The sequence below is a fragment of the Hydractinia symbiolongicarpus genome, chromosome 12 (assembly GCF_029227915.1).
Source record: "Hydractinia symbiolongicarpus strain clone_291-10 chromosome 12, HSymV2.1, whole genome shotgun sequence".
In the NCBI taxonomy this organism is placed as follows: domain Eukaryota; kingdom Metazoa; phylum Cnidaria; class Hydrozoa; order Anthoathecata; family Hydractiniidae; genus Hydractinia; species Hydractinia symbiolongicarpus.
The window spans coordinates 13381994-13395486 of record NC_079886.1 but is presented as its reverse complement, the minus strand read 5'-3'; the positions used below and the strand labels follow the sequence as shown (position 1 = coordinate 13395486).

Below are 13493 nucleotides of genomic sequence, written 5' to 3'. Positions count from 1 at the left end.
TATGGTCCGATTATGTTTTTTTAGCCCTAATTATGTCGTGGTGACCGGTTTATGAACGCTGATATAATGGCAGGCAGGCTGTGATTGGCATTTCCTTCCGACTTTTGTAAATGAAACATTGACGAATCTTTATGTACGTGGGTAAGTTTATTTTATCGTTTTAAACACCTGTTATTCCAAAGAACTAATTTCAAAGCTGTGAACGTGGTAATCTGATAAAAATAAAGGTTTTGAAGCTGATAAAAAATCTTCTAGAAGATGTTTAATCCCTCAAAATTAGCCGCAACTTTAAAAACACCTCCTGATTTCTGGTTAAGCAACAGATTACAATGTGGGTCTAGAGATTTCTCTATGCATTTCTTCAATATACCTTTTTCAAGGCATCGGGTTAAAAACGCCCTCCATTGCGGCTCCAGTGGGTTCTCCTCTTCATCAGAATCAATTATCACTATAAAACAAAGTTAGTAATGCTTCACATACAGTTAGGATTAAATAAACAGGGGCAAAATATTCTGACTTACCAGTTACTTCTTCAATACAGTTCTTACGTTTTCTTTGATGCATTTGCATATGTTTGTTTTGCATCCTGACTTACAACCACATCGACTCACTACATTATCTGTTACATTTTGAAGGCGATTTGCTTCCCTCAAGCTGACGAACTTATCAGAATTTTTAAGGTCCATGTTGAAATTTCCCCTGAAAAATTCTAGATCCCCAGATCTGTATTTATTGTGCAATACGCCATGTTGTGTAAGCAGTTGATAATATCTCTCTTTGTCACCAGAAACACTGATAACCACACATGGCATGCGTGAAGCATGAGTGTTGCTGTGGTCTTTTTTAGGGAGTCGAACAGAGACATTATCCCCAACTTCATAAGCATTGACTTTGCTGCAATGGTTTTTCTCAAACCGTTGAACCATCTCCTCTCTCGTTTTTTTTATCTTTTTAGAAGCTGTTGTTCGTGGAGTCCAATGTCGTTGGAGTGTTGACAATGCTGTAATATATGCAAGAACTATTAATATAAATATAAAAAAACTGAGTATGGACGTTACTATTTCTTATTGTCTTGTGAATGGAAAAGCACCATGTTGATGGTTTTCATGGTAAATATTTTTATGTACTATATGTTTCTTCTTTGAAAATTGATTATTTTTCATTAATATGAAGGTCCACTTGAAAGTTTTTATATTTTTTTTTTAAAAACGTGTCAGTACTTACAACCAGTTTCGCAATCGTCTTCAATAACATGTGCTTCATTTGTGACGTTCTTCGAATTCGTATTCTCTTCGCCTACACAATTGATTCACAACAAAGATTAAACACAGAATTCATAATAAAACGTCAATTTTAATTTCAGTTCAGTTGAAGAAAAAGTACATACCATCATGTTGCTGTTCAGCATGACGTTTGTAATTCATTTGTTCTTTAACAGGTATGGAGAAAACGTCGATGTCTTCATCGTTATCAAAGTTCGAATCAGTGATAACCTTGACTGTTTTGAAACAGTCGGTATGATTGTGGTTACTTACTTGGAAGCGTTTCATGAAGCCATTTGATATAATAGGCTTGATTGGCAGTACAGTCTTCTGTGGCTGTTTTAAGTGGCAAGTTTCGCAAAGATTGATATACTCTTCAAAAACCGATCTTGGGATACCCCAAAATGAACTTGAAACCTTAGTAGGAAAAATACGAATTGAGTAGTTATTTGTATCAATCTTTATATTTTGTCTAGGGTACAATTTTTTATGTAAATATAGTTATTAATTCTGATAAGAAAACACTAATACCTTTTTGAATGTCTTTTTCACACCAGCGTGTTTTAATTCATTACAGTGAATTGAGCGTATGATGTCAAAGAATTCATCTACGTATGCCACTCTTAAGTAACCTTCAGGTATCGATTGATTACTTGTATGGTTTTTCTGAAAAAAGTAACGGTTATAATAATTACTTACATTGTTGAACATCGAACTAAAAATTTGAAATCACGATTTTTCACTTACAGCTTCTTGTGAAGGCACAATCAAAATATCCACCATTCCCAGCTCTTCGCAGTTCATCAGTTTAAACTTCTGGGTCAATAATCTGAAGCGACGTGCTTCTGTACCCTTTTTACTGTCCGACTCATTGCTTTTTAAGTTCTGGGAAATTTTCTTCCCGAACTCTCTTGTTATTGTGCCACTCGTTGGTCTTTTACCAGTGCCTTTGTAACGCTGGGCAAATTGTTTAAATTTTTGGCGATGGACTTCCATGGCTTAACTAAAACTAGTGTAGCTCCGACGATTGAAAAATTTAAATGAAAGTTTTTTCGAACGTTTTCTTCGAATTTGTAAGAAACTAGACATCCTGTCTGGCGAAAGAAAAAAAGGCTCCACGTAAATTGCGAATTTCGTTTCATTTGCGATACTTTCCTATTTGCTTGTCACGAATGATATAAAAGCCGGTCGGCCCCGATTACGTTCGTTGTATAAGTGTCGAATAATATTTGACTGTCATACATAAGCCGGCCTTCCCGATTATGTTCGTTCTATAATAAGTGAGAAATAATAGAAAAATGTCATACATAAGCCGGTTGGCCCCGATTACGTTCGTTCTATAAGTCTCGAATAATATTTCACTGTCATACATAAGCCGGTCGGCCCCGATTACGTTCGTTCTATAAGTCTCGAATAATATTTCACTGTCATACATAAGCTGGCCGGCCCCGATTACGTTCGTTCTATAAGTGTCGAATAATATTTGACTGTCATACATAAGTCGGCCTGCCCCGATTATGTTCGTTCTATAATAAGTCAGAAATAATAGAAAAATGTCATACATAAGCCGGTTGGCCCCGATTACGTTCGTTCTATAAGTCTCGAATAATATTTCACTGTCATACATAAGCCGGTCGGCCCCGATTACGTTCGTTCTATAAGTCTCGAATAATATTTCACTGTCATACATAAGCTGGCCGGCCCCGATTACGTTCGTTCTATAAGTGTCGAATAATATTTGACTGTCATACATAAGTCGGCCTGCCCCGATTTCGTTCGTTCTATAAGTGTCGAATAATATTTTTTGAGTAATAAGCCGGCCTGTCCTGATTATGTTGCCCTGATTATGTATTTTCTGCCCTGTTCTTAACCGGGACAAGCTGCCGTACTTAATCAGGCCAATGTTCATTATCCGGGCAGAACAGTATCGGTGAAAGTTGGCGGCCTGAAATATATTTTTTTTTCGACGTCGTGTGACGTTAGCGATGTCGTCTCGCCGTGAATATCAGATTCCGCGGGAAAAGTACTTCATAAAATTATTATATAATGAGAAGAAGGTGTGCGTTGCACGTGTTTTCATAAACACGAAGAAAATATTAAAATTGAAAGTTTTTTTTCACAACTGTATTTTTTATACGTATTTTGGTGGTAAAAACGGAGTACTTTGTGGTGTTGTTGCTAAATTATGGGTGAGTTTTTCATTTATTTTGACTGAATTTTTTTTTCATGTAGAAATATTTATCCACGAAATGGATTACTACATTTTTGATATTTTTTCTCAAGGTGAATCCGGTGAATCTAGTAGTTCGTTACATCGTTATCCCTCGTATAGTGAATTTCACGAGGCTTTGGATTCATACGAAGTGAAGACGAAAACTCATTACACAGTTTTGTCAGAAACCAAAGATTTCAACAAAGATCGTAAGTCTTCATTAATATTATCAATATATTTCATTTGAACTCATATTCAGCAATCAATGCAATAACAAAAGATCAACTGATCACACATCACACAAAATGTAGATTTGATCGTTTTGTTACAGAATGTTTACAAGAGGTTTTAGAAGCCTCTTCATCACCTCAAATTTGTTGGCAATTAACACATAAAGAAGACAGTCTTCCCATTCATTTTAATGGCATACCATATATATGGCTCGGTACAAAGAAATACCAATGCCACCAAGGGAAAGACAGAGGTATCTCTATAAAAAAGAAATACAAACAAGATCGAGAAGAAAAACTTCGTGGTGACCACCCCGAATGTGTTAGAACGAGAAAACTGGCACAACACACCAAGAAGTTGGATTGTCCTGTTGTATTCAGCGTGAAGAAACTCCTACTGTTTCCTGGGTATAAAATTGAAAAAGATTCTAAATGGAACAGAACTGTTGCTTCAAAAAAATTGAAAGGCGCATTGGTGAAGTATCACATGAAAGATGATCAATTAACAATAGAGAGTCGATTGCAGTATATAACGACATTTCCAACTGGTACGATTTTTATATTTCTTCATATACCAACCTATATGTTCTTCTTACTCGACTTTGTTCTATCTGCAACATGTACGACAGCAAATTTTGGAACGAGCGCTAGCGCATACTGGATTTTTACGTTATTTTTTATTTGTTTGTTTTATTATTATTTTTTATTATTATTATTTTATTTTATTTATTTTTTTTTTATCTAGAGACGCATGACATTGGACTATGATCTTTTTGGCGCAAATGACCAAGCTGAAAACGATAATGACGTAACTGATAATTTGCCAATAACGAACACAGCCTTATTTCACTTATTTATTCGAAATTTGTATGTTGAAAACGTATTTCTTCCATGGTCAACCTAAAGTAACTTTCCTTTAATTCAGAACTCACGATCTTGCTGATACCGCACATGATGACACTCTCGATCAAGGTGGTGACGACAATGAAGTTTCCATCATTGATGAAATCCTCCATCCAGACTTACCACCAAGACCATACAATGGTGTGTTAGACGATACGATGCGCAAGGAAGTCATGAATGGAGAACGGCTGACACATGCAACAATAAATTTTGCTCAGAGTATTTTGAAGAAGCAGAGTGGTGTAGATGGATTCGAAGATACGGGACTCAGTTACACCTGTCATTCAAGATTTCCGAATCAATTTGTACAGATTTTTTTTATAAAAGAGCGAAATCATTGGGTGACAGGAAAAAGAAAGTCGCAAGACGAAATTTACTTGTACGATTCGCTCAGTGTGTATAACAAAGAGCTTGAACGAAACACGTTGAAAAAAATCGCTAGAATGATGTATTGCCACGATGACGCCATAAAGATCACTAACGCGTCAGTACAACAACAAGAAAATGATATTGATTGCGGTCTATTTGCCATTGCGTTCGCTGTCGAAGAATCCTTCGGTAGAAGTCCACAATCGATATCTTTTGACACTAAACAGATGAGACCACACCTACTAAAGTGTTTAGAATCAGCAACCTTTAGCTTTTTCCCAAAATCAACAAAGAGAAAACGTTTCTGTAGACCTTTTGCGAAGACACATTCGATTTACTGCATATGTAGAGATATTTTCTTTGATAGAGATGTTGAAGAAGATAAAAATTTGTTCATGGCCATGTGCGGTGAATGCAAAGAATGGTTTCATCGTCGCTGTGCGAAAATTCCAGCAAAAGTTTTTGCTAGCGACGATGAGCATAAAAAATGGAGATGCTTGGCATGTTAGGACGGACATTTCTTTTAGTTGTACCTATATTTTTTAGATTTAGAGTTTTTCTTATCAACAACAAACCATGACACAACACACCTAATTTCCTCCTTTTCCATGATAAATATTCCCGTACGGAGGAAACACAAGGGACCGTGAAGTCGAGGCGCGGGACTGGCGGCAAGACGAATTTTGAAAAGTCGTCAAAAAATATCGACCAACTTTCACCGATACAAACTAGCCACCACCGTCTTTTTCCCGCAAAAAAAATATATATTTCCAAAATTGCCAAAATTAATACGACGTGGTTGAATTTACCCATAAAAAACACTAAGCCTCTATTAGGTGCTTCTTTTGGAGCGAAAAACCATGTAATATATCCAATTGGGTAGGAGCAAAAGCGACGCGAAGTTCGTGTCGACCTAGGGTTTAATTTTGGACATACTGTCGACTTTGCGTAATATAAGCTAGGCTAGAACTAGAAGAGCTTTTTATAGGTACAACCCTCTTTTGATGTTTTGTTTAACATGGCATGGGCATCATGGCGGCTAAGCCTATCAAGCATATGCTTTTAAGATAATTATTTCTCTTTTCACGGAAAAAAAAATGGGGTCAAACGTTAAGTCGACACAACTTTTGTCGACCTAACGAATCTGTCGACTTAAAGCAGGTTTAACAACATCGTTTTGTCGACTTAAGGTCGATCCATATATATATATATATAAAGAAAAAGCACTGCAAGGGCTTCATTATTTTAATGTAGGATATTGACGGTAAAGTAGAGTTATATTGACGTCGCGTCGTAACGTTATAAAATTTAACATATTAGACATGCATTTTTCGGCAACATCAATGGAAATGAACACATCCACTTTGCCTGTCACAGACACATGGAACTGGCGTATTATTATATTGACTATTTGATAAAGCCCGTGGAAAAATCCACTTAGGATAACAGTAAAAATGAACCTTCATTTAAATTTTAATGACTTCAGCTAGGATCTGTCAAGAGAAAGAATATTTTTTTCTTACAAATTTTTTTACTTGTTGCCCTATTGTGTAGAGCTTGAATAGATGAATAAAATAATATACAGGATCATTTGTTTTGGACAAACGCCTAAGGAGATAAAAGGGTTTAAAAATTTGCTGACGTCAGCAAGAACGAACAAATATGCAAAAAAATTATTTAAGGAAATTTGTATACCCGTTGCTTCCATCGTATAGATTTTAAAACGCTGATCAAGAAAATGTATATGATCATGTATCTTTGACAAACGGTTGCAGAGATTTTGAGGTTTGAAGATTTTCTGATGACGTCATTAACCCGCCCATTCCGAAACAGATTGGGGAACCAGGTTTTGAAAAATTACTTAAATTGGTTCTAGGTGGTCCCTAGTTACCCACGAGGTGAAAAATCATTGACGTCACCACCTCGTTTCCAAGTTATTTGGCCTCAAAATTCTATGTGCATTGTAATGGCTTCATTAATTTGATATAAGATGTTGACGTGAAGTTTTAGTATTGACGTCGCGCCGTAACGTCAGAAAACTTAACGTATTAGACATAAGTTTTTCGGCGACATCAAAGGAAAATATCCACTTTGCCTATTACAAACAGACACAGTCTCCGTATTATTATACGAGACTAGTCGATAGGGCCCGTGGAGTAATCCACTTAGGCAGAACGACAATGGAAAAATAGGTTGTTTTAGATTATTTGCTGATGTCAGCAGTGCAAATACACAATAAATAAATTGAGAAACTTGTTTTCATGTTTCCTCCATTGTGTAAAGCTTACACAGCTGATCAAGAAAATGTATATAATCGTGTGGTTTTGATGAGCGATTAATGAAATGTAAGGGTTTTAAAAGTTTGCCGACGTCAGCAATGGCCCGTCAAAACCTAAAATTTTATTTTAGAAATTTGTATAAATGTTGCCTTCATCGCATAGATCTTGAAACGCTGATCAAGAAAATGTATAGGATCATGTACTTTTGATAAATTGTTGCCAGAGATATTAGGGCTTGAAGGTTTTTTCATGACGTCATCAACCCGCCCATTCCGAAACGGATTCGTGGACCCAGGTTTGGGAAACTTACCCAAATTGGTCCCAGGTAGTCCCTAGTTACCCACGCAGGAGATGACGTCAGTTATTTCCACCCGTTTCCAAGTTATTTAGCCTTAAATTTAAAAGTGCAATGCAATGGCTTCACTAATCTTAATATACTTTCTTTGACGTCAATATTGCTCTAACGTCAAAGTTTGATAATCTACAGAACAAATTTATAGACGATGTTTTATAGACTTTATCAAAGAAATTTTATCGACTTTGCAAAAGTCACAGACAGAAGCTCCGTATTATTATAAGAGATAGTCGATAAGGCCCGTGGAAAAATCCACTTAGGCAGGATAACAGAGAAAAACAACCATCATTTAAATTTTGCAGACATCAGCAGAGACCTGTGAAAACCCAAAAAAAAATTTTCAGAAATATGCATACCTGTTGCCTTCATCGTATAGATCTTGTAATGCTGATCAAGAAAATGTATATGATCATGTATCTTTGACAAACGGTTGCAGAGATATCAAGGTTTAAAGGTTTTTTGATGACGTCATCAAACCGTCCATTCCGAAACGGATTCGGGGACCCAGGTTTGAAAAACTTACCCAAATTGGTCCCAGGTTGTCCCTAGTTACCCACGCGGTGAAAAAACATTGACGTCACCACCTCGTTTCCAAGTTATTTGGCCTCAAAGTTTTAAGTGCATTATAATTAATGGCTTCACTAATCTTAATTAACTTTCCTTTGACGTCAATACTATTTGTTATAGCGAATACACACTTTAATGGAGTACACGCTATACGATGGAGAACATGTCGAAAACAAGTACGAAAGAAGAACTGTAAATATTATTATTTTTGAGAATAGATTATGTTGAACACACGTGTCCTCAGTTTTTAACATTGGCGACGAGAAATTATATTTTTAACGAAAGATCCTAAACAACAACAGAAATTTACTTCATTCTCAGAAGAAATTAATCTTGGTGTAATTCGTGTGTATTACAAACTATGGCTATTTCAACTTTAAACCTTCCAACTTTTCCAAAGTTTGATACGGATGATTTTACTACAATCTCAACTCGATGGGAAAAATATAAGAAACGTTTTTTAAACTTGTGCGTCGCTCTGAACGTTGAAGAAGACAAGCAGAAATTAGCCTTATTGCTTAATTACATTGGTGAAGAGGCGTATGACATATACGACAATCTTTTAGTACCAGGTACAGATGAAACGTTTGCAAACGCCATTACAATATTTGATGGATATTTTTCACCTAAGAAAAACATCGATTATGAAGTGTATGCATTTAGAAAACTAAAACAACACCCCGACGAAAACATTCATCAGTTTTACATACGGTTAAAACAGCAGGCGAATAAATGTGACTTTGGAACAAATTTGGACAAAGAGCTTAAACAACAAATTGTGTTATCTACTCATAACAGCAAAATTCGTAAACACGCATTTAAGAATACAGCAATTAGTTTAGCAGACTTATTGATTTATGGAAAACATTTGGAGGATGCAGATCAACAAGCCGATGATGTAGAGCGTTCGATGAATCCACAGGAAGAAATTAACCGACTTACAAAGAAACTGGAAACACTCAGAGGTAAGAACTTGTCGAGCAGAGGGAATAGCAGTAGCCGAAAAGATAACTATAAAACATGTTATAGATGTGGGAACGACTACCCACATTCTCAGGCATGTCCGGCCGAAGGGAAAGAATGTAATAAATGCCACAAGATCGGTCATTTTGCCCGTTGCTGCAAAAGTAGTGCTAGGGGTCCGATATCTCGAGGAAGGCGCTTCGTGAACAACAATACGGCTACTTCTGATTCCTCTGACTCTGGTGCCGAAAATGTGAACAGTTTACATCTATTTATGTTATCTACCGCGGGGAATGCTAACAACAACAACAATAACTGTATTGCTAGTGTCCGTTCTAATTCAAATACACACTATGAGTCAAAAGTTTCGGTTTGCGTTGAGAATAGTGAGATCAAAGATTATGCGTCAGTAAATTCTATAGAAAGATTTTATACAAAAGTGAAGGTAGAAGGGGTCACACCCACACGATTCTTAATGGATACCGGTTCTGCTTTGAATATTTTGAACACAAAAACATTTCACAAAGTGAACGAAAATTGTGGCGGGAAACTTCGCTTACAAAAGACAGCCACCAAGGTGATCACATACGGCTCGAACGAACCCAAATTAAAAGTCCTCGGAAAAATTAACCTCGTTATCGAAAATAAGCACCGCCTTACAACAAAAGATTTTTATGTAATTAACACTGACCACAAAAATCTTTTAAACGGCAAAACTGCCCTCGAATTAAAATTAATAATTATGCCGAAGGATGACGTGATTCCTCAAAAGAAACCAGATAAATCTAGAAACACAAACAATGCAGCATATAAGATTAACGTTGAAACAAAAAACAGCACGAGGGAGAGCAAAACAAAACATGCCCAAAAAGTTCAACCACCTACTAGATTACGTGCGTTGATTGAAGTTTACAAAGAGAAGCTTTTTAGCAATAAGATAGGCAAATTTACGGATTATAAGGTCAAACTACATATCGACGAGAAAGTGACACCGGTCACACAGGCGGAACGACGTATCCCATTTGCACTAAGACAGAAAGTGAAAGCAGAGATAGAAAAATTACAGCAACAAGATATTATAGAGGAAGTCAAGGGACAACCGACGCCGTGGGTCAACCCAATTGTTGTCGTACCCAAGGGCAATAACGGTATTCGCATATGTCTCGACATGAGATGCGCAAACAGAGCGATAGTAAGAACACGTTATCCCACGCCTACTGTTGACGACCTACTTGTAAATCTTAAGGACAGCAAACACTTTACTAAACTAGACCTTAACGCAGCATTCCACCAGTTAGAACTAGACGAGTCTTGCAGATATATAACAGCGTTCCGCACACAAGACAAAATTATGCAGTACAAACGATTAATATTTGGTGCAAATAGTGCTTCAGAGGAACTACAACATACGATCCAATCAATACTTTCAGACATAAACGGTGCAGACAATATTGCCGATGACATACTAGTTTACGCAAAAACGACAGAAGAACATGACAGAATCTTGACACAAGTGTTTAAGACACTATCGGATAAGGGTATAACATTAAACCTACACAAATGCTTGTTTGACCAACATAACCTTGAGTATTTCGGCTATGTGTTTTCAGCAGAGGGGATGAGACCAAGTCCGACAAAAATTAACGGTCTTTTAAACGTCAACCGACCTACAGACGTCAAATCATTAAGAAGCTTTTTGGGGATGATTAATTATTTGAAAAGATTCATTCCGAACTACAGTACCATTACTTATCCTCTCCGACGTTTAACGCGAAAAGATGTAAAATTTGAGTGGAATACAGAATGCCAAGAAGCGTTTGTAACTTTGACAACAACATTATCCGAAAAGTCGTGTCTGTCATACTTTGACGAAAACAAAGAAACACTCTTGTTCTGCGATGCAAGCCCAGTGGGAATTTCAGCGATCCTACTTCAAAAAAATTGTAAGAAAATGACATAGATGTGATATCTTACTCTTCAAGATCACTTACGCAACCGGAAATGAATTACTCCCAGATAGAACGGGAATGTTTAGCAGCGACTTATGCATGTGAAAAAAACAATTTGTACCTTTACGGAAAGCACTTCACACTTTTTAGCGACAACAAAGCATTAGTAAATATACTGAACAATCCCAAATCAACACCGCCCCCGCGAATTGAACGAATGATGTTGCGACTACAGAGGTACAACTTTAAAACAGATTACGTCAGTTCTGCAGATAACATATGTGACTACCTAAGCCGAAATCCAACGTCTATTGGCACAGATACAAAATACATCGAAAAACACGTTAATTTTCTCACGTCGTACGCAACACCAAACGCTTTAGACATTAATGATATAAAAACCGCCACACTAGCTGACCCAGCATTAAAACAATTGATATTAATCATTAGCACAAACAAATGGCGACATCTGGAAGAAGCTCCAGAATCAGACGAAAAAAAGTTATTAAAACACTTCCACAAAATAAAAGATTCCTTAACCTTGAATTCAGAACAGAATCTAATACTGAAGGACAAACGAATTGTATTACCAAGAATATACCACCGTACAGTAGTTAAACTTGCCCACGTTGGTCATCAGGGATTATCAAAAACAAAAGCCCTTCTGCGAAGTAAAGTTTGGTTCACCGGCATGGACAAACTAGTAACAGATGAAGTAAACAACTGCATTCCATGTCAATCTGTCAGCAAGAAATCTACGCTACCACCCATCCAGCCAACAGAATTACCGGCTCGTATATGGCAAACAGTCAACGCAGATTACTTGGGACCGCTCCCTGACAATAAGTATGCCTTAGTAATGATAGATCAGCGGAGTAGATATCCTGTCGTGGCATTCACAAACAATACCACAGCAAAGAACTTCACCAACATTTGTAACGATACCTTTGCACACTTTGGAAATCCGGAAACACTTGTTTCCGATAACGGACCGCCGTTTCGTTCCAGTGAAGTGAAAAGATATATGGAAAAGAGGAGAATATATCATAGGAGGGTTACGCCCTTATGGCCACAAGCGAATGGCGAGGTCGAGAGATTCATGTTACCATTGACGAAAATAATCTGTACAGCACACATTGAAAACAAGTCGTACGTCGAAGAAGTGCAGAACTTCTTGATGGCGTACCGTATAACACCTCATTCTACAACAAATATTCCTCCAGCCGACCTTATGTATAATCGCAAAATACGATGTGCTATTCCCGACTTTTTTAGCAAAGTTGACGACTCCATCGAACTACAGTTAAACAAAAATGACCAAGACAGTAAACAAAAAGCAAAAGAATATGCCGATAACAACAGATACACACAAGAACAAGAACTAAACATCGGTGACCGCGTTCTGGTGAAACAGAAAAAGATAAACAAAGTGACACCTCCTTTCAATCCGAATCCATACCACGTTACTGATATCAAAGGAACGATGATCACTGCGATGAATAAGGAAACAGAACACCAGATCACCCGCAACATATCTCATTTCAAACCAATTCCAGATACTGCCAAACATGTGCCAATAAAAATAGACACTGCGGATGAGGATGATGAGGAACACCATGTTACCGTTCACAGACCTGAACTTGAGAATAGCGGCCCCAAATCTACTTCTAAAACAACCATGACAAACAACTCTGCGTCACAGCGAACGTCGAAAGAACCGCAGTCGAGAAAGACATATCCAAAACGATATAGAAGACCAATACAAGAATGGAAAACACACTAACCAATGAACTTTCAAGACATCTGTAGATAGCAATTCGACAGACGTTTAGACAGACACGTAGTTATGTTAGAAATTTATGTTATGTATAGGACAAGTTGCTTCTCTTTTGTTTTGCTGTTTCAGGGGAAGATGTTATAGCGAATACACACTTTAATGGAGTACACGCTATACGATGGAGAACATGTCGAAAACAAGTACGAAAGAAGAACTGTAAATATTATTATTTTTGAGAATAGATTATGTTGAACACACGTGTCCTCAGTTTTTAACACTATTTTATCGTAAAGTTTGGTAAATTACAGAACAATTTTATAGGCGATGTTTTATAGAATTTGTTAAAGAAAATTTTGAAGAATGTAATCCACTTTGCAAAAGTGACAGACAGACACACGGAACTGGCGTATTATTATATAGACTAGTCGATAAGGCCCGTGGAAAAATCCACTTAGGCAGGATAACAGAGAAAAACAACCGTCATTTAAATTTTGATGACGTCAGCAGAGACATGTCAGAACACAAAATGTTTTTTTTCAGAAATGTGTATGCCTGTTGCCTTCATCGTATAGATCTTGAAACGCTGAGCAAGAAAATGTATAGGATCGCGTATTTTTGACAAACGGT

At 37.0% G+C, this 13493-nt stretch overlaps 1 protein-coding gene and 1 long non-coding RNA gene across 2 annotated transcripts; one reads left to right on the top strand and one right to left on the bottom strand.

Moving 5' to 3' along the window:
* Positions 1-29: 29 nt before the first annotated feature.
* LOC130621861 (uncharacterized) lies at positions 30-1798 on the top strand. The gene is made up of 3 exons (XR_008980946.1): positions 30-141; positions 956-1109; positions 1439-1798. It is a non-coding gene; the product is annotated as an uncharacterized LOC130621861 (long non-coding RNA).
* On the bottom strand, positions 1767-2514 carry LOC130621859 (uncharacterized). The gene is made up of 2 exons (XM_057437215.1): positions 2010-2514; positions 1767-1928 (listed from the first exon to the last, which is right to left on the bottom strand). The coding sequence occupies exons 1-2, from the start codon at positions 2256-2258 to the stop codon at positions 1767-1769; spliced, it is 411 nt and encodes a 136-aa protein (XP_057293198.1). The 5' UTR covers positions 2259-2514.
* Between the last annotated feature and the right edge of the window lie 10979 nt (positions 2515-13493).